This window comes from Protopterus annectens, chromosome 15.part0 (assembly GCF_019279795.1).
Source record: "Protopterus annectens isolate FY-2018-M chromosome 15.part0, PAN1.0, whole genome shotgun sequence".
Lineage (NCBI taxonomy): Eukaryota > Metazoa > Chordata > Ceratodontiformes > Protopteridae > Protopterus > Protopterus annectens.
Genome location: NC_056749.1, coordinates 528,907,180 through 528,931,112, shown reverse-complemented (window position 1 = coordinate 528,931,112; position 23,933 = coordinate 528,907,180). Strand labels below are relative to the sequence as shown.

Here is a 23,933-nt window from a genome sequence, read left to right as displayed (position 1 = left end):
AGCTGCCTATGGATGTCTAAAGAGTGTAGCAGCCTTTCCCCTTTGTTTTGAGGATTGGGGTAAAAGGTAGGTAGGTGTATGGCTTGATTTAAAGCTACCCTGGATACCACTTTAGGCATAAATGATGGGTTGGTATGAAGGGAAACCCTGTCCTGATGGAAGATGAGAAAGGGCTGCACCGCCATGAGGGCCTGTAGTTCAGAAACCCTACGAGCTGAAGTGATAGCCAGAAGGAAGGCTGTTTTCCAGGACAAATATTGCAAATCTGTTGAGGCAGCTGGTTCAAAAGGAGGCAATGTTAGTTTTTCTAGTATGTAATTAAGATCCCAGGCTGGTATTGGTTGTTTCCTTGGTGGTCTTATATTCTTAGCCCCTCTGAGGAACTGTCGTAAGAGTGGGTGAGAAAATAAAGGAGGGTCCGTGTTGAATTCTGCAGAAATGGCTGAGGCATGGATTTTTATGGAAGAAAATGAAAGTCCACTGTTCAGCAGCTCAGCTAGATACTGTAATACCTGAGGTAAGTTCAGTTTTTTTGGGTCCTGGCCTTTTTTCTCATTCCAAGAGCAAAACCGCTTCCATTTTGCGGAGTAAGCTTTTCTAGTAGATGGCCTTCTGGCCTCCAAAATGACATCCTGCACCTCCTTGGAGAGTACGGTCTGTTGTGGTGTTAAGGAATTTTCCATGCAGCGAGATTGAGTGTTTTCAGCTGATTGTGAAGAGTTTCGTAGCTGTGCTGAGTCAGCAGAAGAGGCATTAGAGGCAGGGACCAGGGAGGAGTATGTGTTAGGCTCCTCAGGAGTGGGTACCAGTGTTGCCTTGGCCAATCTGGAGCAATCAGTATCATCTTCGGTCTGTCTGCTCTTGCTATCAAAAGCACCTTGGGCAGAAGAGGCAGAGGTGGGAATGCGTAAACTGTCCATGCTGTCCAACTGAATGAAAGGGCGTCCACTCTCCAGGCCTTTGGATGAAAGGTCCTCGAACAAAACTTTTCCAATTGATGATTCCTGTGGGAGGCAAAAAGATCTATGTCTGGCCTCCCCCACGCTTGGATTATCTCTGTAAACACCTGAGGATGCAACTTCCATTCGTGTGGATTTGTCATATTTCTGCTTAGATTGTCTGCCAGCGTGTTTTCCAATCCTGGCAAGTACTGTGCTTGAAGTTCGATTTGCCATTCCAGAGCCAAGTTCCAAAGAGTCATGGCTAGTCTGCACAAGGGGTATGAATGTGTTCCTCCTTGTTTGTTTATGTACCACATTACTGTGGTGTTGTCTGTTCTTATCAGTAATTGTCCTGGATGCAGGAAGTCCTTGAAAGCTGTAATTGCATTTATTACTGCTAGCATTTCTTTTTGATTGATGTGAAGGTGCTTTTCCTTTTGGGACCATTTGCCCTGAATGCACCTGTTCGTCATGTGCGCCGCCCAGGCGTAATCTGAGGGGTCTGTTGTGATGACTTGCTTTGCTTGAGGTTAGCAGAATGGGAGGCCTGTGTTTGCTTGACATGCTTGGGCCCACCACAGAAATTCCTTTTGCAAACATGGAATTATTGGTATTATTGTTTCCAAACTGTGACTGTGTTGAGACCATAGGTTTTTTAGGTACCATTGAAGGTTCCTCATATGCAGCTTTGCACATTGGATTAAAAGAATGCAAGATGCCATGAAGCCCAGAGCCTGCAGGATTTTCCTTGCAGTAAGCCTGGTACATTTTGCTAGTATTTTGAATTACTGAGTTAGTTGCCCCTGTTTTTCTGGCGTAAGATAGGCCATCTGGGTGTTTTCTGAGATGGTGTTAGCCTGGATTTCTCTTTGTTGACTGTGTATCCCAGAGAATGCAGTAACCGTGTTACATATGCCAGATGTTCCAGAAGTATGTGCTTGCTGTCCGCTTGGATCAGGCAGTCGTCCAAATAAGGGTAAATTTGTATCCCTTGAAGTCTGCAGTAGGCAATCACTGATGCCAGGCACTTTGTGAATACTCTGGGCGCAGTAGATAAGCCAAAGGGCAATGCAGAGAATTGATAGTGGATTGAACCTGCAAGAAATCTGAGGTATCTTCTGCAGCTTTGTCTGACTGGGACATGCAGGTATGCCTCCTTGAGGTCCAATGTTACCAGCCAAAACTCCTTGCCCAGCATGGGAAGAAGCTGCTGTAAAGTGAGCATCTTGAATTTTGGTACGAGTAGGAATGTGTTTAGGATGGAAAAGTCTTGAATAAAAACCTTGACCTTGTTCGTGAGTAGGTACCTCTTGAATAGCTCTCATGCTTATGAGCTTTGAAATTTGTAGTTGTGCCTCTGCCCTTTGATTGTGTGGCAGGTTTGGCATGCCTCTCATTTTTGGAAGAGTGTGGAATTGAAATTTGTAGCCTCTGTTTATAATGTCCAGGATCCATTTGTCTGTTGTGACAATATGCCAATTTCTTGCAAATAATGCTAGCTTTCCTCCCAAAGGTGCTGCCAGCTGAGACCTGCTTGGCATGGAAATGAGGGAGTAATTGGGTTTGTTTCCTGTATTGTTGTGCACCGTCTTCGCCACCTCTTGGTGCTGGAGTTTGCCATTGTCGGCCTCTATATGATCCTTGTGATTGCCCTCTGCCCCTTGTGCGTCTGTATCTACCTCTTTGGGGCTTGTCAGTGGCTGGAAAGGACCAGTTTTTTGAAGGCCAATTTCTGCTAAAACGTGGTGGTTGGACCTGTAAAAAAGCTTTGACAGTTTGCATAGATTTGGCTTTTTCTTCCACTTTCCGTAATATCTCCTCAGCATTTGTACCAAACAGCACATCCTTTTGTAAAGGAGCATCTAGAAGTTTAGCTTTCACATGATCAGGCAAGTTTTGTTCCCTAAGCCAGGCATGTCTGCGAATGACTGATCCTGTAGCAGCCGCTCTACTTGAGGCCTCTAGGGCATCATAACCACATTGTAAGGTGTGTTTACCCACTTGCTCTGCACTATGCATCATATCCTGCAACTCCTTCAAATCTGGTTGTTCAGGTTGAGACATTTTATTCCTTAATTGTGATAACAGGAACTGTTGATATTTAAGCATATGAAACTGACAATTTAAGGCCCTCATGGCTAGGGTGGCCGAGGTATATACCTTTTTTCCCCACCTTTCTAAAGATCTTGACTCTCTTTTGGCAGGAAGTGGATTCTTGGCAGTGGTGGCCTTCAATCCCTTGGGGCCTTGAGAAATGGTTTCAGGGTCAGCATTATGGCTTTTAAAGAGAAATTGGTGAGAGTTAGGTACTCTGTAGTACCTATCAGGTTTGACTGGTGCAGGAGGCAGGGAATCCGGGTTAAGGCAAGCCTCCGAATAAACATCATCAAGTATGTCCAAAACAGGAGGTATCGCCAGAGGTCTGTGTTGAGGTAACAAAAGAAATTCCCTAAGTCTTTTCTTGGAATCGGAAAAGTCTTGGCCTTCCCAATGGAAGTGTTCCCTCAAAGTGTGCAAGGTTTCCCCAAAGGAAAAATCCTCAGGAGGAGATACAGAAGGAATGGACTGCTCTGCATCCGAATCCTCAAAAGGGGAGTAAGAGTGTTCCTCTACATCAGAATGTTCTGATAAAATGGGGCCCTGATCAGAAGAGGGAGAATCTTCCTCCACTCTGGGTCTCTTGTCTGGAGGGGGTTGAGAACCCCTGATAAGTGTAATTAAATCCTCAGCCATTTTAAGCATCTGTTTTTTAGGCATGGGGCCTGGAGATGGGCCCTGTGCAACAGGTCTCTTGGGATGCCTGGTTACATTGGATTTAGTAAAGGCCTTAATAGAAAAAGAAGATGAGGGTCTAAAGACACCATGGGTGGAAGTGGACCCATCCACATTAATAGGCTCAACATTAGCAATGGCTTCGGTGGTTGTAGTCTGAGAAAGGGCCGAGGTACCTGCGGTCTCAGGTACAGAGGACACCGCCAAAGGAGTGTCGTCGGTAGTCAGGGACTGCAAAGGCGTCTCGCTGAGAACCGGACCACGTGTAGCCTGTTTTGGCGTGGTGTCGGTGGGAACCGCGGACCTCGCGTGTCGGTCCTTGTCCTTGCGTTTTTTGGACAAAACGGTAGTCGGAGCATCCGACGACATTTTATAATCAAAGGCTTTACCAAAATAGTGTTGGGCGAACTCCGCCCGACGCTTAATAGTGCGTTATTGAAAGTAGCGCAAAGCGACAGCCCGAGACGTCGTGGTCTGGGCCTAAACAAGGTATGCAGAGGGAATGGAAATCCTTATGCGGTATTTGCTTCCCACAAGAAATACAATTATTAACTTTTTCTGACATCGGTCTGAGGCAAGAAAAGTTTCCCCAACGGGGTACTTAGCTTGAATGAAGACTTCGGTTTCCAATATTTCCGTAATTCAGGAGCTGGCCGACCGGCACTTGCGAACTGCTTCTGCTTCGGGCACCGTGCGGCAAAAAAGACTGGAGAACATGGCGTCGGCTGTGTCTTATATACTCCGGCCTTACTGACGTCAGGAGAGAAAGCGACAACAACCGACACCGGACCTAGACTTTGGAATTCGTCCGACCGAGGGACCGCCTGATGGCAGAGAACCCCATCTGTGATTACTGCAGCTGTATGCACGATGAACATCTGGTGACAGGCCCAGCAGAGGCCTCTGAGTCTGGTTTGGGTCTAGGCTGCCTGTCTTTATCCTTGCGTATTTTATGCATGCCGGTCGTCGGTTGCTCCGATGGCATGGTATAATTAAATTTCCTTCCAAAGTAATGTTGGGCGAAATCAAACCGACGTTTAATAGTTCGTTTATTAAACCTAGCACAAAACAGACAACCTGTGATGTCGTGGTCTGGGCCTAGGCAAGGAATACAATAAGAATGAAAGTCCTTATGAGGTATTTGCTTCCCACAAGAAATGCAATTGTTAACTTTTTCTGACATCGGACTGAGGCAAGAAAAGGTTCCCCAACTGGGTACTTAGCTTTATTGAAGACTTCGGTCTGAAATTCGATTTGAAAATCTCAGGAGTCGGCCGACCGGCACTTGCGAATTGCTTCTGCTTCGGGCACCGCACGACAAGAAAGACTGAAGAAAATGGCGTTGGATGCCTCTTATATACCCCTGGCACACTGACGTCAGGGAAGAAGCGACAGCAACCGACGCCGGACCAGGACTTTGGAACTCTGGCAGACTGCGAGACCGTCTGATGGCAGGATAACCCAAGTGTGATGACTGCAGCAGTGTAACACGATGAACATCATCTCTTTTTGGTTGATGTACAGATGGATTTGCTGTGGACTCCATTGGCCCTGTATGCACCTGCCATCCAGGTGTGCACCCCAGGCATAGTCTGATGCATCTGTGGTGAGAGTCTGGGCGGCGGCGGCAGGGGGGTGAAAAATGTAGTCCCTTGTTGTGGGAGCATGCTGCTGCCTACCAAAGAAAATCTTTCCTGAGGCAAGGTATCACGGGTATAAGCGTTTCCAGGTCTTGAGAGTGTTGACAAAAAAGGCTTTTTAGGTCCCATTGAAGTTTCCTCATATGCAGTTTGGCATATGGAATGAGTAGAATGCAGATGCCATGAACCCCAGAGGTTGCAGGATTTTCCTTGCAGATAACTGGGTTCTGGTGGCTAGTTGAGAGAAGTATGCTGTCAGGTAAGTTTGCTTTTCTGGTGTAAGGAATGCCATCTGGGATACTGTGTCCAGGCTTGCTCCCAGGAATATAATCCTTTGGGTGCGTACTAGTTTGAATTTCTTTCTGTTGATAGTGTACCTTAGGGAGGTCAGTAGGGACTTTACAAAGGTCAGGTGCTTGAGCAGCTTTTCCTGTCTGCCTGAATTAGGCAGTCGTCTTAAGTATGGATAAATTTGAATATTCATTTGTCTGCAAAAGGCAATGGCCGGAGCCAGACATTTTGTGAAAACTCTGGGAGCAGTAGATAAGTCAAAGGGAAGAGCAGAGAACCTGCCCTGAAACGCAGATACTTCCTGCAGGATTCCCTGATAGGAATGTGGAGGAAGGCTTCTTTTAGGTCTAGGGTGGCTAGCCAAGCATCCTTGGAGAGCATGGGTAGCAGTTGCTGGAGGGTGAGCATTTTGAATTTTGGTATCACCAGGAAGATGTTTAGATTGGATAGATCGAGGACGGGGTGCCAGGTGCCCTCTTTTCCATAGCATACGGCACCATAGTAGAGTTTGTTAGTTTCAGTGCTGGAGCAGAAGTCAATAACATCTTAGGAACTTAAGCCTTTGGTTCCGAAGAAGGTTTTGGAACCTGAGATTTTTGAGTCTTGGAGTCATGTACCTTGGGGAAAGACGTTACCGAATGGCTCTGTTTATTCCTGTCAGTTTTTGGAGATTTTGAGTTCTCCACCTCAGAAAAAGCTTTACCAAAAGGACATTTTAATAATCCTTTAAGTATCAGTTTATGTCTCCCTGCAAGAGTTTGAGCACTGAAACTCTTACAGAGTTCACAAGGAGGTTGAATTCTAGATGAGGGACACCCTAACAATAAACACAAAAAAAGCTGTCCATCCGAACTGGGCATGTTTCTGCCACAGTCCTTACACATTGCTTAAATCCAGAGGTTCCTTTCTGCTTCACTGCCATGTTATCCACTCAAATACATGGCACAGCCACACATGGACACACTCAATCGTAAAGAAAAAAAGGGGAAGGATAAGCTTTTTTTTTAAATACCAATTACCCAGACAGGTAAAGAAGAAAAGGCAGGAAAAAGGATACCAACAATGGTATTAAAGAGTTACCAATGGTATGGGAAGGAGAGGCCTAATACCAACAATGGTAAGGAGAGATACCCTGAGGTAAATACGACTGAAGAAAGTTATCAATAGAGTCACTCACACAAAAAGGAAACTAAACGAGTAATTATTACAGAATATAAAGCAAAAGGTAAAATAATAGGTAACTAGAAAAAGATTTTTGAGCACTTAGCTGAGAGCAGTGGCTGATGCATCCAATTTTCTATGCAGCAAATGAGATCTGAGGTAATGGGAAGACAGGCAGAATGGGTAGAGCCTTAGCTCAAGAGTTTTTGTCTGGAGCAAGCTTTGTATAATGGCCAAGTCGGTTCCGAGGGTTCAGAACTGAACTCATCAGTCAAGAAAGAATAAAGATTGGCAACATTTGATCAAATATTTAATCACTTGGGTCTGATAGTTCCGAGCTCTGAAGGCTAGGGTGGAAGAGGTATATACTTTCTTTCTCAATACATCCATTGATTTGCTGTCTTTATCTGAAGGAAGGCCATTAGCAGCAAGTAGGAGTTTAAAAGGCTTGTCTGTAGCCATAGAAAACATGGAAGGATCTACCAATGGATTCTTGTGCGTGTGTATGTGTTTTAAATCTTCAGGTATTTCATAAAATCTATGAAGCCTTTTAAAGGCTGATTGTGACAGTCAGGAGCACTGGAAGTAGATGTAAAGGTTCAGGAAAAGCCTCCAGGGCAGGAGCAGGAGTCCCCATCTCTAAAAGATTATATCTTCTTTGCACATCAGAAAACTGTTTAGACTCCCATTCAACATGTTTTGGCATGTTACAGATGTTTTCGCCAAAAGAAGCTTTTTCAACAGGGGAATCTTCATTGTCATTGGCCACCTGGCCTGGTGAACTGATCTTATAAGAGTAGGCTAAGGAGTGCTCATCAGACTCTGAGACTGCCTCCTCATCTTCAGAACATGATTCTAAATGCCTCTTTTGTGGTGTAGCAAGAGTAGAAGGTGATGAAAAAGAAGGTGGACTGAGTACAATTACGGGCCAAAGGAGAATTCTAGCCACTCTTTTTCCTTGGATATCTGTGGAGAGGAAACAATTTTAGTCTTTCATCTTTTTATTTAGGTGAAACATCTGCTTTTACAAGATGAGGAGGTTCCAACCCCTGACATACCTCGATAAGAGAGCCTGGTTACTTTCTCTGCAACTAAAATTTGCAGTATACCTTTGGGTTAAATCAGAGACGATTATGTGGGGTTGCCCCTTCTCACCAGTGCTGGCAGCTTCAGTTGCTGCAACATGCAAACCTAACGCACAACAGCACACTCCTTCAGGGTGGTGGTAGCAGGCAACCGAGAAGATGTCGGGAGTACCAGAAGTTCCCTCAGCAGGTACATCCAAGTCCAACTGGGTAGGCATAATGTCAGGACTAGGCCTCAAATTTCTTCTTCAGGATACTTATGACATCAGAAGTAGAGGGTTTGATATCATAACCTTGGGGAGGTGCTTAAAGAGCTGGGTTTCCAACTACGTGTTGAGGGAGTTAAGTAGTGTTCATAAGGTTTTAGGTATGAAGGACTGGCAAATGGTACTATTTTTATAATTATGTCCTGCGATTAAGCAAAAGAGGCATGGGAGCGGAGCTCTTTGTAGGGAATCTACCAACCACAATCGCATTTTCCTCTCCTAGTGGACATCTATTAAAGTACCAAACACCAACCCTAGTAAGAAAAACAAAGAAGGTTCCCCAAAACAGCAATTATCTGAACCAGTAAAGGCCAACAATACCAATGACCACACATAGCAGGCACCAAAGGGTACAAGACCTGCGTTCAGACTGGCACTGAAACAGTCTGAAGTTTTACACACACACACATCCGCAAGCTTAGGTCATACATTGTTCGTATGACTCTACAGAAGGTTATGGCTTTGATGTCCTGACTGGACATCTAGGCTATCTGGCAAAACAGCCAAGCAGTTTGGAATACTGCGACAGTCATCTAAAGAAGCACACTGAGAAACATCAGTTATAATAGATATTTTTACAAATGGTACTTACCTGTACTCCAGATGCTAGGCCAAATCAATGGAGGGGGCAACAGTTAATACTTGCATTGGCTTATGCGTCTTTCTTTTTCATACAGTAGCAAGAAAGAGCTGAACATAACATCAGCAGATGTCCTTATTCTGCAGATGTGCTGACATCCAGGGGGGAGAACATCTGTCTGAGAAGGGGAAGATTAAAAAGATCTGGAAGCTGGGTCAGACATCAGGCCTTTTGCGGCAGAAGTCCATAAAGTCAGCACTACTGCAATACTGAACAATACAAGGAATGTAGTTATGCAATTTATTAAAAACAAAAACTGTAATGAGGCAGATGCAAATGCCAATAAACTCACCTGCAAATCAGAAAGCATACTAAGGAGACTTCGGAGTAAACTTCTGTCTATTGCCTCTCCACTTCTTTCTCTCTCAATTAACAAAAGAATGCCATCAATAGTTTTGTTTTGAACTTTCTGGTCACTAATTATGTGTGTTCTAAATAAGTCAAGCCCCATATCCCTGAAAATGAAATTAAAACCATTTCAGAAATACATAAAGAATAAATCCAACAAACAATGCAAGCTAAGTGCATGTCAGAATACAAATCATTACAAATGTTATCCAACATAATTCACAGCATTCCAAGAAATAATGCAATTTATTCGGTCAATGAAGCTCAATTATATTGCACTTAATTTTATGCTGTTTACACAGGCAAACATTAGTGACTTATCATAAACATCTGCTAGAATTTACAGGCTGCCTTCCAGGGAAATGAGCAATTAAAATGGAAACCCCAGAGACAATTTAAATTAAAAAAAAAAAGTAACTGACCGTTGATGAACAACGTGCAGGATGACATTAGAAAGAAAACACTAGGTAAACACAGAGGAGAATTAGATATCAAGATGAGAAGTAATGTGTTTAAACATATCTCACATCTCATGATGCTCTAAATTAAAATTTAGAATGTAAACCTCTTAAAAGACAATGTCAACCAAATTTCAAGTTTTTCTCATCACACATAGCTTTTCACTGGCTTTAAGACATTACCAAAATTGCAACATACAAGAAAATCTTAATTAAGATAGTAAAAAAAGAAGTTTTGTACTCACTGTAACGTTCCATGTTTGTTGTCCATAATCTCTCCTTGATGGCTGGGTTCAGAAATGAGCATCAGTTCTGGCTCGGGCACATACTAAAGCTCGAGAGCTTTCACTGGCTCGAGGCTAGACCCTATCGCAAGATGCCTAGTGACAGTTACCCAGATATCATTTGTAAGAAACCAATCGCTAGACTATCTAACCCACCATACTAAAAGCAACAAACTCTCTGCCGATAACTCATGAGACATGAAGGGAATCACAGAACTCACAGCCAATTTAAAAAACTTCCTCTCGATCCTCCTGGAAGGGGGAAGGAGGGTGGCATGCAAGAATAAAGTCGAGATTATGGACAACAAAAGTACAGTTGTGTACACTTACCATAAATGTAGATGTTCGAGTGTATTCACTGTTGCAGTCATCACATTTGGGTTACCTGCTTGCAGGTAGCCCTCAGTCAGCCTGATTATCAAAGTCTTGGGTCCTGCGTCAGTTGCTGTCTCATCTTCCATGACATGACGTCAGATAGTCAAGGGTATAAAGCATGCAGCCGATGCCATTACATCAGTTTTTCTTCCCCAGATGTCAGGTGCCCTCATAATGGGAAGCAATTATATACAAGGTTACACCTCCAACAAAAAGAAAATACACCAGAAAGCTTTAAACATACTAAACAAGAATAGAGGTATAGTCAATAGAAGTCACAGGGCTGGAGGGAGGGTAACCAGGACTGCAACAGTGAATACACTCGAACATCTACATTAATGGTAAATGTACACAACTGTGTTATGTTCTTCGTGTTTCACTGTTGCAGCCATCACATTTGGGTAGATTCACAAAGCTAAGGAAGGGAGGAGGCAATTAGCATTAGGACCAGCTATAAGGCCTTGCAAGAATGCAGTGGTAAAGCCAGCTCTGGATTTAGAAAAAATTGGCAAGTGGTAATGCTTGGTGAAGGTATGTACAGAACTCCAGGTAGCAGCTTCTAGGATGTCCCTGGTGGGGACACCTCTGAGAAAGGATGTAGAGGTAGATGCAGCCCTGGTGGAATGAGGACTTATCCCCTGTGGGGTAGGTTTTCCATGGTGCTTATAGCAGAAATGAATGCAATGGTCTAGCCACTTAGAAATGGTTTGCTTTGAAATGGCCTTCCTCTCTGCCCCTGCAGCAAATGCAACCAGCAGCTGTTCAGATTTCCTGAGAGGCTTAGTCCTGTCCAAGTAAAATCAAAGTTGTCTATGCACGTCCAAGGAGGGCGGTATTCGTTCCCCTTTGTTCTGTGGATTAGAAAAGAAGGTTGGCAAATAAATGGACTGATTAAGGGCCACAGTGGATACCACCTTGGTCATAAAGGAAGGAATGGTCCTGAGGGACACCCTGTCCGCATGAAAGATGAGGAAAGGCTCCACTGCCATGAGGGCCTGTAATTCAGACACCCTTCTTACTGAAGTGATGGCTAGATGGAAGGCTGCTATCCAAGAAAGGAATTTCAACTCTACATTTGCAGCTGGCTGAAAGGAAGGTGGAGTGAGCTTTTCCAATACAAAGTTAAGGTCCCCAGGCTGGAGTAGGGGCTCACCTGGGTGGTCTTAAGTTTATGGCCCCCTCTGAGGAATTGCTTCAGGAGTGGCTGAGAGAAGAGGGGTGGTTCTGTATTATAATGTGCTGAAATGGCCGAAGCATGAATTTTGATGGGACAAAAGGAAAGGCCCTTGTGAAGCATCTCAGTTAAGTATTAAAGAATGTGCAGTAAATTGGGCACTGTTGTGCCTATCCCGAGTTTGGTTCCAGGAACAAAATCTTTTCCATTTTTCAGCATAGGACTTTCTAGTACTTGGCCTCCTTACCTCCAGAATAACATCCATCACTTGCTTACTGAGGAATGGTAATGGAGAGATCAGATAATTAGCCAGGCTGCAAGGTTCAGGGTTTGAAGCTGTGGGTGCAGAATCTGGCCCTCCTGCTAAGACAGCAGGGCAGGGGTCTGAGACAGGTGCCATGATTCCAGCAGTGACACACTGCGCAAGAGGGGGTACCAATGTTGGCGTGGCCAGTCTGGTGCAATCATTATTGTCCTTAGTTTGTCCTGTTTGATCTTTATTAGCACTATGGAGAGGAGAGGCAGAGGGGGAAAGGCATAAACTGATAGGTTTTTCCAAGTGAAGGACAGGGAATCCACTTTCCAAGCTTGTCTGTGGGGAGTCATTGTGCAGAATTTGTCCAATTAGTAGTTCTGAGGGGAGGTAAATAGGTTTATCTCTGGGCTACCCCATTTTTTCTCAAAATGTTGACTATCTTTGCTTCCAGTTTCCACTCGTGTAGGTTCATGAGATTTCTGCTTAGATCGTCTGCCTGTGTATTTAGCTGCCTGGCAGGAATTGAGCTTGTAGGTGCACTTGGTAGCTCAAGGCTGTGTTCCACAGAGCCGTGGCTAGTCAGCAGAGAGGGTATGAGTGGGTTCCCCCCTGCTTGTTTATGTACCACATAACAGTGGTGTTGTCCGTCTTTACCAATAACTGTCCTGGAAGAATGAATGTGGTCCTTGAAGGGGGTCAGAGCATTCTGCACAGCTAACATTTCTTTTTGACTGATATGCAGGTGCATTTGATTTGGGTTCCATTTGCCCTGAATGCACTGCCCTGCCAAGTGAGCCCCCCATGCATAGTCTGATGCGTCTGTTGTTAGAGTTTGGGTGGCAGGGGGTAGAGTGAATGGCAGTCCCTTGTTGTGGTGGCAGGCCTCTGCCCACCAAAGAAACTCTGTCTTTAGGCAAGGGATTATAGGAATCACTGATTCTAGGTCCTGAGAATGTTGGCACCATAGGCTTTTTAGATACCACTGTAGTTTCCTCATATGCAGTCTTGCATATGGAATTAGTAGGATGCAAGAGGCCATGAACCCCAGGGCTTGCAGTATTTTCCTTGCAGATAGCTGGGTCTTTGTAGCCAGTAGTTTGAAGTAGGCTATCAAATGAACTTGTTTCTCTGGTGTGAGGTAGGCCATCTGGGAAGTTGTATTCAAGCTTACTCCCAGGAATATAATTTGTTGACAGGGTACTAGATGTGATTTCTTTTCATTTATGGTGTACCCCAGAGAAGTTAGTAATTTCTTTACAAACACCAGATGATTTAATAGTATGTCCAGGCTTTCTGCCTGAATTAGACAATCGTCAAAGTATGGGTATATTTCAATATTTCTTTGCCTGCAAAATGCAATGGCTGGAGCTAGGCACTTTGTGAATACCCTGGCCGCAGTAGATAAGCCAAAGGGCAGAGCAGAAAACTGATAGTGCATGTAGCCTGCTCTGACGTGTAGGTATTTTCTGCAAGATTCCCTTATTGGGATGTGCAGATAAGCTTCCTTTAAATCCAATATTGCCAACCAGGCATTTTTGCCTAGCATGGGAAGCAACGATGAAGAGTTAGCATTTTGAATTTTGGGATTACCAAAAAGGTGTTTAGGATAGACAGGTCCAGGATAGGACGCCAGAAATTGTCTTTTCTGGGTACCAGGAAAAGTCTCAAGTAAAAACCTTGCCTCCATTCCTCTTCTGGGACAGGTTGAATAGCCTTGATGCTTAGAAGAGAGAGAACCTGATTCTGAGCCTCCGCCCACTGATTTGGGGGTAAGTCTGGCCAACCGTTTGGGGATGGTAAGGAGTAGAAGTGGAATCTCTATCCTTGGGAAAATATATTTAAAACCCATTTGTCTTGGGTAATGAGCTCACTGATTTTTGCATGCAGGGTGATCTTTCCCCCTAAAGGAGCATTTAGTTGGGCAGGGCTTGGAAGATTTAAAGTTAAGTCATTGTGACAGTTTACCATAGCGGGTGTTTTACTACTTCCAGCTTTGGAAGTGGGAGCCCCCACTGCTTAGGCCTGTGAGTACCGTGACACTGAAGCCTGAGTGGTCTGCTGGTTCTGGGTTGGACTGAGAAGGCCTGGAAGAGGCAGGAAAGGACCAATTCTTAGAAGGCCAGTGCCTACTAAATCTGGGAGGCTGTACTTGCAGGAAATCTTTAACAGTTTGCTTAGATTTAGCTTTTTCCTCCATCTTTTTAAGTAGTACTTCTGCTTGGTTGCCAAACAGGCGGTCTTGGTTTAAGGGAGCATCCAGTAATTTAGCTTTAACACGATCTAGCAAAGTTTGCTCCTTAAGTCAAGCATGCCATAAAAGTACAGACCCAGTGACAGCAGCCCTGCAAGATGCCTCTAATGAATCAAAACCACATTGCAAAGTATATTTTCCAACTTGTTCAGCAGAATGCATTTAATCCTGTAATTCTTTATTTTCAGCACAGTCAGAAATCAACATCATTTTCTGTTTAAGCAATCCAATAATATGCTGCTGATACTTTATCATATGAAACTGGCAGTTTAAGGCCCTAATGGCCAAAGCTGCAGAAGTGTAAACCTTCTTACCCCATCTGTCCAGGGCCCCGGAATTTCTATCAGAGGGGGTATGGTTTTTGGCAGTAGCAGCCTTAATGCTTTTAGCTCCCTGTGAAGTGGTCTCAGGATCCGCAGTAGGATTCTTAAGAGGAAATTGTGAGAGTCAGGTACTCTATAATACTTTGTCAGGTTTTCTGTGAGACGGAGGTAAAGTGTCAGGGGTCAGGCTAAATTCAAAAAAGGCATCATCTACAATGTCCAGTACAGGAGTATAGCTAAAGGCCTGTGTTTAGGTAGGAGTAAGAATTCCCGAAGCCTCTTTTTGGAGTCAGAGTAATCCTAGCTTTCCCAGCGGAAATGCTCCCTAAGGGTATGCAAAGTTTCACCAAAATAGAAATCCTCCGGAGGGCAAGCAGAGGGAATGGAGTCCTCTGCATCAGAATCCTCACAGGTAGATAAAGGCAACTCTTGGTCATCAGAAAAAAACAGAAATTTCAGAATCCTAATCAGAAGAATCAGAAGGAAAATCAGTTCTAGGCCTCTTAGAGGGAGAAGGGTGGCTTCCCCTGATTAAAGTAATAAGGTCTTCAGCCATTCTTATCATTTGTTTTTTAGGCATAGGGGCATGTCCATGCGGTCTGGGCGTCGGTTTTCCAAGTGTGGATCGAGATTTAGGCCTTGAAGAAGAAGATGGCATCAGTTTAATATGCAAGTCAGTAGGCCTGAATACACACTCAGAAGCCGGTGCCTGCAAAGAGGCTCTGGACCCATCCAAGGTAGAGACATCCACTGCTTCCAGAGTCGAAGAAGCATCTCGTGGCATACCAGACTTCGAATGGGTCTCAGTAGAGGGCTGCGAATCTGAAGTAGCAGGTATCAGGGGCTGCGAAAGCGCCTCACTGAGTACCGGCGAACTGGTGACTAGCTTAACGGAAGCGGCATCGGCAGCTTTGGACCTATGCAGCCTGTCTCTGTCTTTATCATTGCGTTTTTTCGGAATATCGGTAGTCGGGTGGCTTACCGAAGCCATTTCTTGATAATTGAACCGAGTACCAAAATATTTAGAGGCGAAAATGAACAGACGACCAATAGTTAGAGGTCTGAATAAGGCACAAAACCGACACTAAGGGACGTCGTGGTCTGGGCCTAAGCAGGGAATACAGTACGAATGAAAATCTTTATGAGGAATTTGCTTTCCAGAAGAAAAACAACTGTTAACTTTTACTGACATCGGTTTAGAGCAAGAAAAAGTTTCCCCAATGGGATACTTAGCTTTGTTGAAGACGTCGGATCTGAAACTCGAAAATGAAAATTTCAGGAGTCGGCCGATCGGCACTTGCGAACTGCTTCTGCTTCGGGCAGCGCACGGCAAGAAAGACAGATGTAATGGCGTCGGCTGCATGCTTTACACCCCTGACTACCTGATGTCATGGAAGATGAGACAGCAACCGATGCAGGACAATCAGGCTGACTGAGGGCTACCTGCAAGCAGATAACCCAAATGTGATGACTGCAACAGTGAAATATGAAGAAAGTACAGTTGTGTACACTTACCATAAAAGTAGATGTTCGAGTGTATTCACTGTTGCAGTCATTACATTTGGGTTATCTGCTTGCAGATAGCCCACAGTCGGCCTGATAAAGTCTTGGGTACTGCGTTGGTTGCTGCCCTTCTTCCATGACGTCTGGTCATCAGGGGTATAAAGACTGCAGCCAATGCCATTACATCAGTTTTTCTTGCCCCAGATATCAGGTGCCCCCTAATGGGGAGCAATTAAATATAAAAGTACAATGATATACCTCCAACAAAAAAGCAAATACACCAAAAAGTCTTTTAAGCATAGTAAAATAAAGTAGAGGTATAGCCAAAGGAAGTTAGGGGGCTGGAGGAAGGGTAACAAGGACTGCAACAGTGAATACACTCTAACATCTACATTTATGGTAAGTGACTGTACTATGTTCTTCGTGTTTCACTGTTGCAGTCATTAGAATTGGGTAGATTTCCAAAGCTATGACAGGGAGGAGGAATTAAGATAGCATTAGGACCAAGTATAAGGCCCTGCAAGACTGCAGTGGCAAAGCCAGCTCTTGATTTAGAGAAAATTGGCAAATGATAATGCTTGGTGAAAGTATGTACAGAACTCCAGTTAGCATCTTCTAGGATGTCCCTGGCACGGACGCCTCTGAGAAAGGCTGTGGAGGTAGATGCAGCCCTGGTGGAGTGAGGTCTGATCCCTTAGAGGATAGGTTTTCCATGGTGCTTATAGCAGAAATGAATGCAATGGCCTATCCATTTAGAAAGGGTTTGCTTTGAAATAGCCTTCCCCTCTGTCCCTGCAGCAAATGCTACCAGCAGTTGTTCAGATCTCCTTTGAGGCTTAGTCCTCTCCAAGTAGAATCTGAGTTGTCTGTGCACATCTAAGGAAAGTAGTATCCGTTCCCCTTTGTTCTGTGGATTGGGAAAGAAGGTTGGCAAATGAATGTACTGATTAAGAGCCACACTGGATACCACCTTGGGCATGAGGGGTGGATTGGTTCTAAGGGACACCCTGTCCGCATGAAAGATGATGAAAGGCTCCACTGCCATAAGGGCCTGTAATTCAGATACCCTTCTAGCTGAAGTGATTGCTAAAAGGAAAGCTGTTTTCCAAGAAAGAAATTTTAAATCTGCAGAAGCAGCTGGCACGAAAGGAGGTAGAGTGAGTTTCTCAAAAACAAAGTTAAGGTCCCAGGCTGGGGTTGGAGCTCTCCTGGGTGGTCTTAAATTTTTGGCCCCTCTGAGGAAAGTACAGTTGTGTACCTACCATAAATGTAGATGTTCGAGTGTATTCACTGTTGCAGTCATTCCTCTTGGGTTATCCTGCTGGCAGGCTACCAGCAGTCAGCCTGAATTCCAAAGTCTTGGTCCGGCGTCGGTTGCTGTCAACTCTTCCCTGACGTCAGTGCTCCAGGGGTATAAAAGATGCAGCCGACTCCATTTTCTTCAGTTTTTCTTGCCCCTGATGTCAGGTGCCCCCAAAAGGGTAGGTTAAAAAGGTTATGCCAATAAACATGCATGCAATAAAGTAAACATTCTTTCATCTACAAGCAAATACACCACATAGGTTGTACAGAACAGAGAAGTACAGATAAGGCCTAGCAAATGAAAGGGGGATGGTGGGAGGGTAACCTGGACTGTAACAGTGAACACACTCTAACATCTACATTTATGGTAGGTACACAACTGTACTATGTTCATCGCGTTTCACTGTTGCAGTCATTACTCTTGGGTTGAATCCAAAAGCTGAGGATGGGTGGCTGGGCTAAACAGGATTAGGAGAGGCTATGAGGCCCTGCAGAACTGCAGTGGCAAAGCCTGCTCTGGATTTAGAGTAGAGAGGTAAAGTACAGTTGTGTACCTACCATAAATGTAGATGTTCGAGTGTATTCACTGTTGCAGTCATTACCTTGGGTTATCCTGCTGGCAGGCTACCCTCAGTCGGCCATAATTCCAAAGTCTAGGTCCGGCATCGGTTGCGGTCGCCTCTTCCCTGACGTCAGTGAGCCAGGTGTATAAAAGATGCAGCAGACGCCATTGTCTTCAGTTTTTCTTGCCCCAGATGTCAGGTGCCCCAAATAGGTAAGCTGAAAAATATACCAATAAGAAATGCATGCACAAAAATAACATTTCCTTCATCTACAAGCAAATACACCAAAAAGGTTGTATAGGATAAAGAAGTGCAGATAAGTCCCAGCAAAGAGAAGGGGGATTGTGGGTGGGTAACCTGGACTGTAACAGTGAATACACTCTACCATCTACATTTATGGTAGGTACACAACTGTACTATATTCATCGTGTTTCACTGTTGCAGTCATTACTCTTGGGTAGAATCCCAAAGCTGCGGATGGGTGGCTGGGCTAAATAGGATTAGGAGAGGCTATGAGGCCCTGCAGAACTGCAGTGGCGAAGCCTGCTCTGGACTTAGAGTAGAGAGGCAAGTGTTAGTGCTTTGTAAAAGTTTGCACTGAACTTCAAGTTGCAGCCTCTAAGATTTCTGTGGTTGGTACTCCTCTGAGGAAGGCTAATGAAGTGGCTGCTGCTCTGGTGGGATGAGGCCTAATGCCCTTAGGCACTGATTTGCCATGTTGAAAATAGCAGAAACGGATGCAATGGCCTATCCACTTAGAAATAGTCTGTTTTGAGACAGCCTTTCCTTGTGATCCTGAAGTCTTTCTGAAAGCTTTAGTTCTGTCCAAGTAGAAGCACAACTGCCTGTGTATGTCCAAAGAATGCAGAATTTTCTCACCCTTGGTCTGTGGATTTGGGTAAAGGGTAGGCAAGTGAATGGTTTGGTTGAGGGCCACACTGGACACCACCTTAGGCATAAATGTAGGGTTTGTCCTCAGAGAAACCCTGTCTGGATGAAAAATAATGAAAGGTTCCACAGCCATGAGTGCTTGTAACTCCGAGACTCGCCTTGCAGAGGTTATGGCTAGGAGCAGAGCTGTTTTCCAGGATAAGAATTTTATAACTGCTGTTGATGCTGGCTCAAAAGGAGGCAGTGTGAGTTTTTCCAAAACATAATTGAGGTCCCAGGACGGAATTGGTGCTCTCCTTGGAGGCCTAATGTTTTTGGCCCCTCTGAGGTACTGCCTTATTAAAGGATGAGAAAAGATAGGTGGTTCCGTATTGTAATGTGCAGAAATGGCAGAGGCATGAATCTTAATTGATAAGAAAGAAAGGCCTTTGTTCAGCATCTCAGTTAGGTATTGTAAAATCTGAGGAATATTTGGTACAGACGTGTCAATGCCTTGTTCCTGGTTCCAAGCACAGAATCTCTTCCATTTTTCTGCAAAAGATTTTCTGGTACTGGGCCTCCTGGCCTCCAAGATAACATCCATAACAGCTTTTGAAAGAGGAGTGTTCTGAATGGCTACATTATCCACCATGCTGCCAGATTTAAGGTCCTGAGTTGGCTGTGCAGGATCTGATTGTTTTGTTGGGTCAGCAAGTGAGAAGTTTGAGGCAATATCCATGCTGGACCTTGAGACAAGCTCTTTAGGATTGGGTACCAGTGCTGGCCTGGCCAGTCTGGTGCAATCAGAATCATTGTTGGCTTCTCTTGTCTAACCTTTAGGAGTACTCTGGGAAGGAGAGGCAGTGGGGGAAAAGCATACACTGTTAGATTTTTCCAGCTGAATGATAGGGCGTCCACTTTCCATGCTTACTTGTGGTAAATCCTTGTGCAAAATCTCTGCAACTGACAGTTGTGAAGGGAGGCAAATAGATCTATGTCTGGGCAACCCCATTTTCTTATTATCATGCTGAAGACTTGTGGATCCAGTTTCCATTCGTGGGGATCCATGAGGTTTCTGCTTAGTTTGTCTGCCAAAGTATTTGTTTTTCCTGGCAGGAATTGTGCTTGCAGGTGAACTTGAAAAGCCAATGATGTGCCCCATAAGGTCATTCCTTGTCTGCAGAGGGGGTAGGAATGTGTACCTCCCTGCTTGTTTATGTACCACATGACCGCAGTGTTGCCTGTATCAGTAACTGTCCTGGATGAAGCAGGTCCTTGAAAGCTGTCAGGGCATTTTGAACAGCTAGCATCTCTTTTTGATTGATGTGAAGATGCATCTGGTTTTCAGGCCATGTGCCCTGAATACATTTTCCTGCCATATGGGCCCCCCAGGCATAATCTGATGCATCCGTTGTCAGTATCTGTCTGGCTGTGGGTAAACTGAATGGCAGACCCTTGTTGTGGTGACAGGCTTCAGCCCACCATCGAAACTCCTGTTGTAGGCAGGGAATAAGTGCAATTACTGTCTCCAGGCTGTGGCAATGCCGAGTCCAAACACTTTTCAGATACCATTGTAGTTTCCTCATATGCAGTCTGGCATATGGAATTAGTAGAATGCAGGATGCCATGAAACCAAACGCCTGCAAGATTTTCCTTGCAGATAAGGGGTTTTTTGTTGCCAATTTCTTGAAGTAAGTAGTCAGTTGTTTTTGCTTGTCTGGCGTGAGATAAGCCATCTGGGCAGTTGTATTTAAGCTTGCACCCAGGAATATTATCTCTTGAGAGGGCAATAGTTTTGATTTCTTTTCGTTTACTGTGTACCATAGGCCAATTAGTAATCTTTTTACAAACGCCAGATGCTTTAGAAGAGTGTCTTTGTTCTCTGCTTGAATTAGGCAATCGTCCAAGTAGGGATATATTTGAATTCCTTTTTGTCTGCAAAACGCAATTACTGGTGCCAGATATTTTGTAAAGACCCTGGGCGCAGTAGATAAGCTAAAGGGCAGTGCAGAGAATGTACAGTTTTGTACCTACCATAAATGTAGATGTTCGAGTGCTAATACAGCTGCAGTCATAACAGATGGGTTCTCCTGCCGTCAGGTGGGTCCTCGGTCGGCCAAATTCCAAAGTCTAGGTCCGGCGTTGGTTGTCGTCGCTTCTTCCCTGATGTCAGTGCGACAGGGGTATAAAGGAACCAGCCAATGCCATTTTCTTCAGTTTTTCTTGCCCCAGATGTCAGGTGCCCCCAGAAGGAAGGCAATACATAAATTTACATAATAAAGCAATGCAATATAATCACAATACAGTAGTTGCAAGCAAATACACCATAAATGAATACCCCAATCAGGTTGTATGAGGAGGTGTTAGAAAACAGGGCTGTCCCAAGAGGGGAAGAAGGGAGGGACTGCAGCTGTATTAGCACTCGAACATCTACATTTATGGTAGGTACAAAACTGTACTATGTTCATCGTGCATACAGCTGCAGTCATAACAGATGGGTAGAATCCCAAAGCTAAGAAAAGGGTGGTAGGCACTAGGTGGAACTAGGAGGAGCCAGGATGCCCTGCAAGACTGCAGTGGAGTGAGATCTGATGCCTGCAGGTACAGTTTTACCATGAAAAGAGTAACAAAAGCGTATGCAGTGGGCTATCCATTTTGAGATTGTTTGTTTGGAAATTGGCTTCCCTTGAGCTCCTATAGCATAGGACACAAAGAGCTGTTCTGTTTTTCTGAAAGGCTTTGTTCTGTCCAAATAATAACACAGCTGTCTGTGGATGTCCAAGGAATGCAGTAGTCTCTCCCCTTTGTTTTGAGGATTAGGGTAAAAGGTCGGTAAGTGGATAGCCTGATTCAAAGCTACCCTGGATACCACCTTTGGCATAAAGGACGGGTTGGTTCGTAAGGAAACTCTGTCCTGATGGAAGATGATAAAAGGCTGCACAGCCATGAGGGCTTGTAGTCCCGATACCCTGCGAGCTGAGGTGATAGCCAGAAGGAAAGCTGTTTTCCAGGACAAATATTGCAAATCTGTTGAGGCAGCTGGCTCAAAGGGAGGCAAGGTCAGCTTTTCTAGAATGAAATTGAGGTCCCAAGCAGGTATTGGTTGTTTCCTTGGGGGTTTTATGTTCTTCGCCCCTCTAAGGAACTGTCTTAGAGGGTGAGAGAATAAAGGTGGATCAGTGTTGTATTCTGCAGAAATGGCTGAGGCATGGATTTTGATGGAAGAAAATGAAAGTCCACTGCTTAGCAGCTCAGCTAGATACTGTAATATTTGAGGTAAATTCAGATTTCCAGGATTCTGGCCCTTTTTCTCATTCCAGGCACAAAATCGTTTCCATTTTGCAGAGTAAGCTTTTCTAGTAGACGGCCTTCTGGCCTCCAAAATGACATCCTGCACCTCCTTGGAGAGTAGGGTCTGTTGTGATGTTAAGGAATCTTCCATGCGGCCAGATTGAGTGTTTTCAGCTGACTGTGAAGAGTTTTGAAGCTGTGCTGAGTCAGAAGAAAAGGCATTAGAGGCAGGGTCCATGGTGGAGAATGCGTCAGGCACCTCAGGAGTGGATACCAGTGCTGTCTTGGCCAGTCTGGAGCAATGAGAATCATCTTTGGTCTGTCTGCTCTGGTTTTTAATAGAACTTTGGGCAGCAGAGGAAGAGGCGGAAAGGCATAAACTGTCATTGTTGTCCAACTGAAAGAGAGAGCGTCCACTCTCCAGGCCTGTGGATGAAAAGTCCTTGAGCAGAATTTTGTCAATTGGTGATTTTTGTGGGAGGCAATGAGATCTATGTCTGGCCTTCCCCATGCTTGTATTATCTCTGTAAAAACTTGAGGATGCAACTTCCATTCGTGTGGATCTGTCATATTTCTGCTTAGGTTGTCTGCCAGCATGTTTTCCTTGCCTGGCAAGTACTGTGCTTGAAGTTCGATTTGTAATTCCAGAGCCATGTTCCAAAGTGACATGGCCAGCCTGCATACGGGGTATGAATGGGTTCCTCCCTGTTTGTTTATGTACCACATTACTGTGGTGTTGTCTGTCCTTATCAATAGTTGACCTGGATGCAGAAGGTCTTTGAAAGCTATAATAGCATTTATTACTGCTAGCATTTCCTTTTGATTGATGTGAAGGTGCTTTTCTTTTTGCGACCATTTGCCCTTAATGCACCGATCTGTCATGTGCGCCCCGAGGCGTCTGTTGTGATGACTTGATTTGCTTGAGGCTTGCAGAATGGGAGACCTGTGTTTATTTGGCATGCTTGAGCCCACCACAGAAATTCCTCTTGAAGACATGGAATTAGTGGTAATATTGTTTCCAAACTGTGGCTGTGTTGAGACCATAGGTTTTTCAGGTACCATTGAAGTTTTCTCATATGCAGCTTTGCACATGGGATTAGTAGGATGCAAGATGCCATGAATCCCAGAACCTGCATGATTTTCCTTGCAGTCAGCCTGGTGAAATTTGCTAGTTTTCTGAAGTATTGAGTTAGTTGCCCCTGTTTCTCTGGCGTGAGGTAGGCCATCTGGGTGTTTGTGTCCAAGCTGGCACCCAGGAAATTTATTTTCTGAGAGGGTATTAGCCTTGATTTCTTTTTGTTGACTGTGTATCCCAGAGAATTCAACAACATTATTACAAAAGCCAGATGTTTCAGAAGTATGTGCTTGCTGTAGGCTTGGATCAGGCAGTCGTCCAAATATGGGTATATTTGTATCCCTTGAAGTCTGCAGTAGGCAATTACTGATGCCAGGCATTTTGTGAATACTCTGGGCGCAGTAGATAAGCCAAAGGGCAATGCAGAGAATTGATAATGGGTTGAACCTGCAAGAAATCTGAGGTATCTTCTGCAATTTTGTCTGATTGGGATATGCAGGTATGCCTCCTTGAGGTCCAATGTTACCAGCCAAGACTCCTTGCCCAGCATGGGAAGAAGCTGCTGTAATGTGAGCATCTTGAATTTTGGTACAAGTAAAAATGTGTTTAGGATGGATAGGTCCAAAATAGGTCTCCAATCTTTTCCCTTCCTTGGTACCAGGAATAGTCTGGAATAAAAACTTTGACCTTGTTCTTGAGTAGGTACCTCTTGAATAGCTTTCATGTCCATGAGATCTGAAATTTGTCTTTGTGCCTCTGCCCTTTGATTGTGTGGCAGGTTTGGCAGGCCTCTCATTTTTGGAAGGGTGTGAAAATGGAATCTGTAGCCTCTGTTTATAATGTCCAGGATCCATTTGTCTTTTGTGACAATATGCCAAATTTTCAAAAATAATGCCAGTTTTCCGCCTAAGGGTGCTGCCATTTGAGCCTTGCTTGGCATGCAAAGGGGAAGTCATTGGGCTTGCTTTCTGAATGGCTGCGAACTATCCTCACCACCTCTTTGTGTAGGAGCTTTCCATTGTCTGCCTCTAAACGATCCTTGAGATTGCCCTCTGCCCCTCGGG

At 44.5% G+C, this 23,933-nt stretch overlaps 1 protein-coding gene across 1 annotated transcript in view; it reads right to left on the bottom strand.

Moving 5' to 3' along the window:
• Window positions 1–23,933, bottom strand: part of CUL4B (cullin 4B) — a 3,236,793-nt gene that overhangs the window by 2,301,854 nt on the left and 911,006 nt on the right. The window contains exon 6 of the mRNA XM_044057336.1: window positions 9,089–9,251. Within this exon, the coding sequence (XP_043913271.1) occupies window positions 9,089–9,251 (163 nt within the window). The remainder of the gene's footprint in view (window positions 1–9,088; window positions 9,252–23,933) is intronic.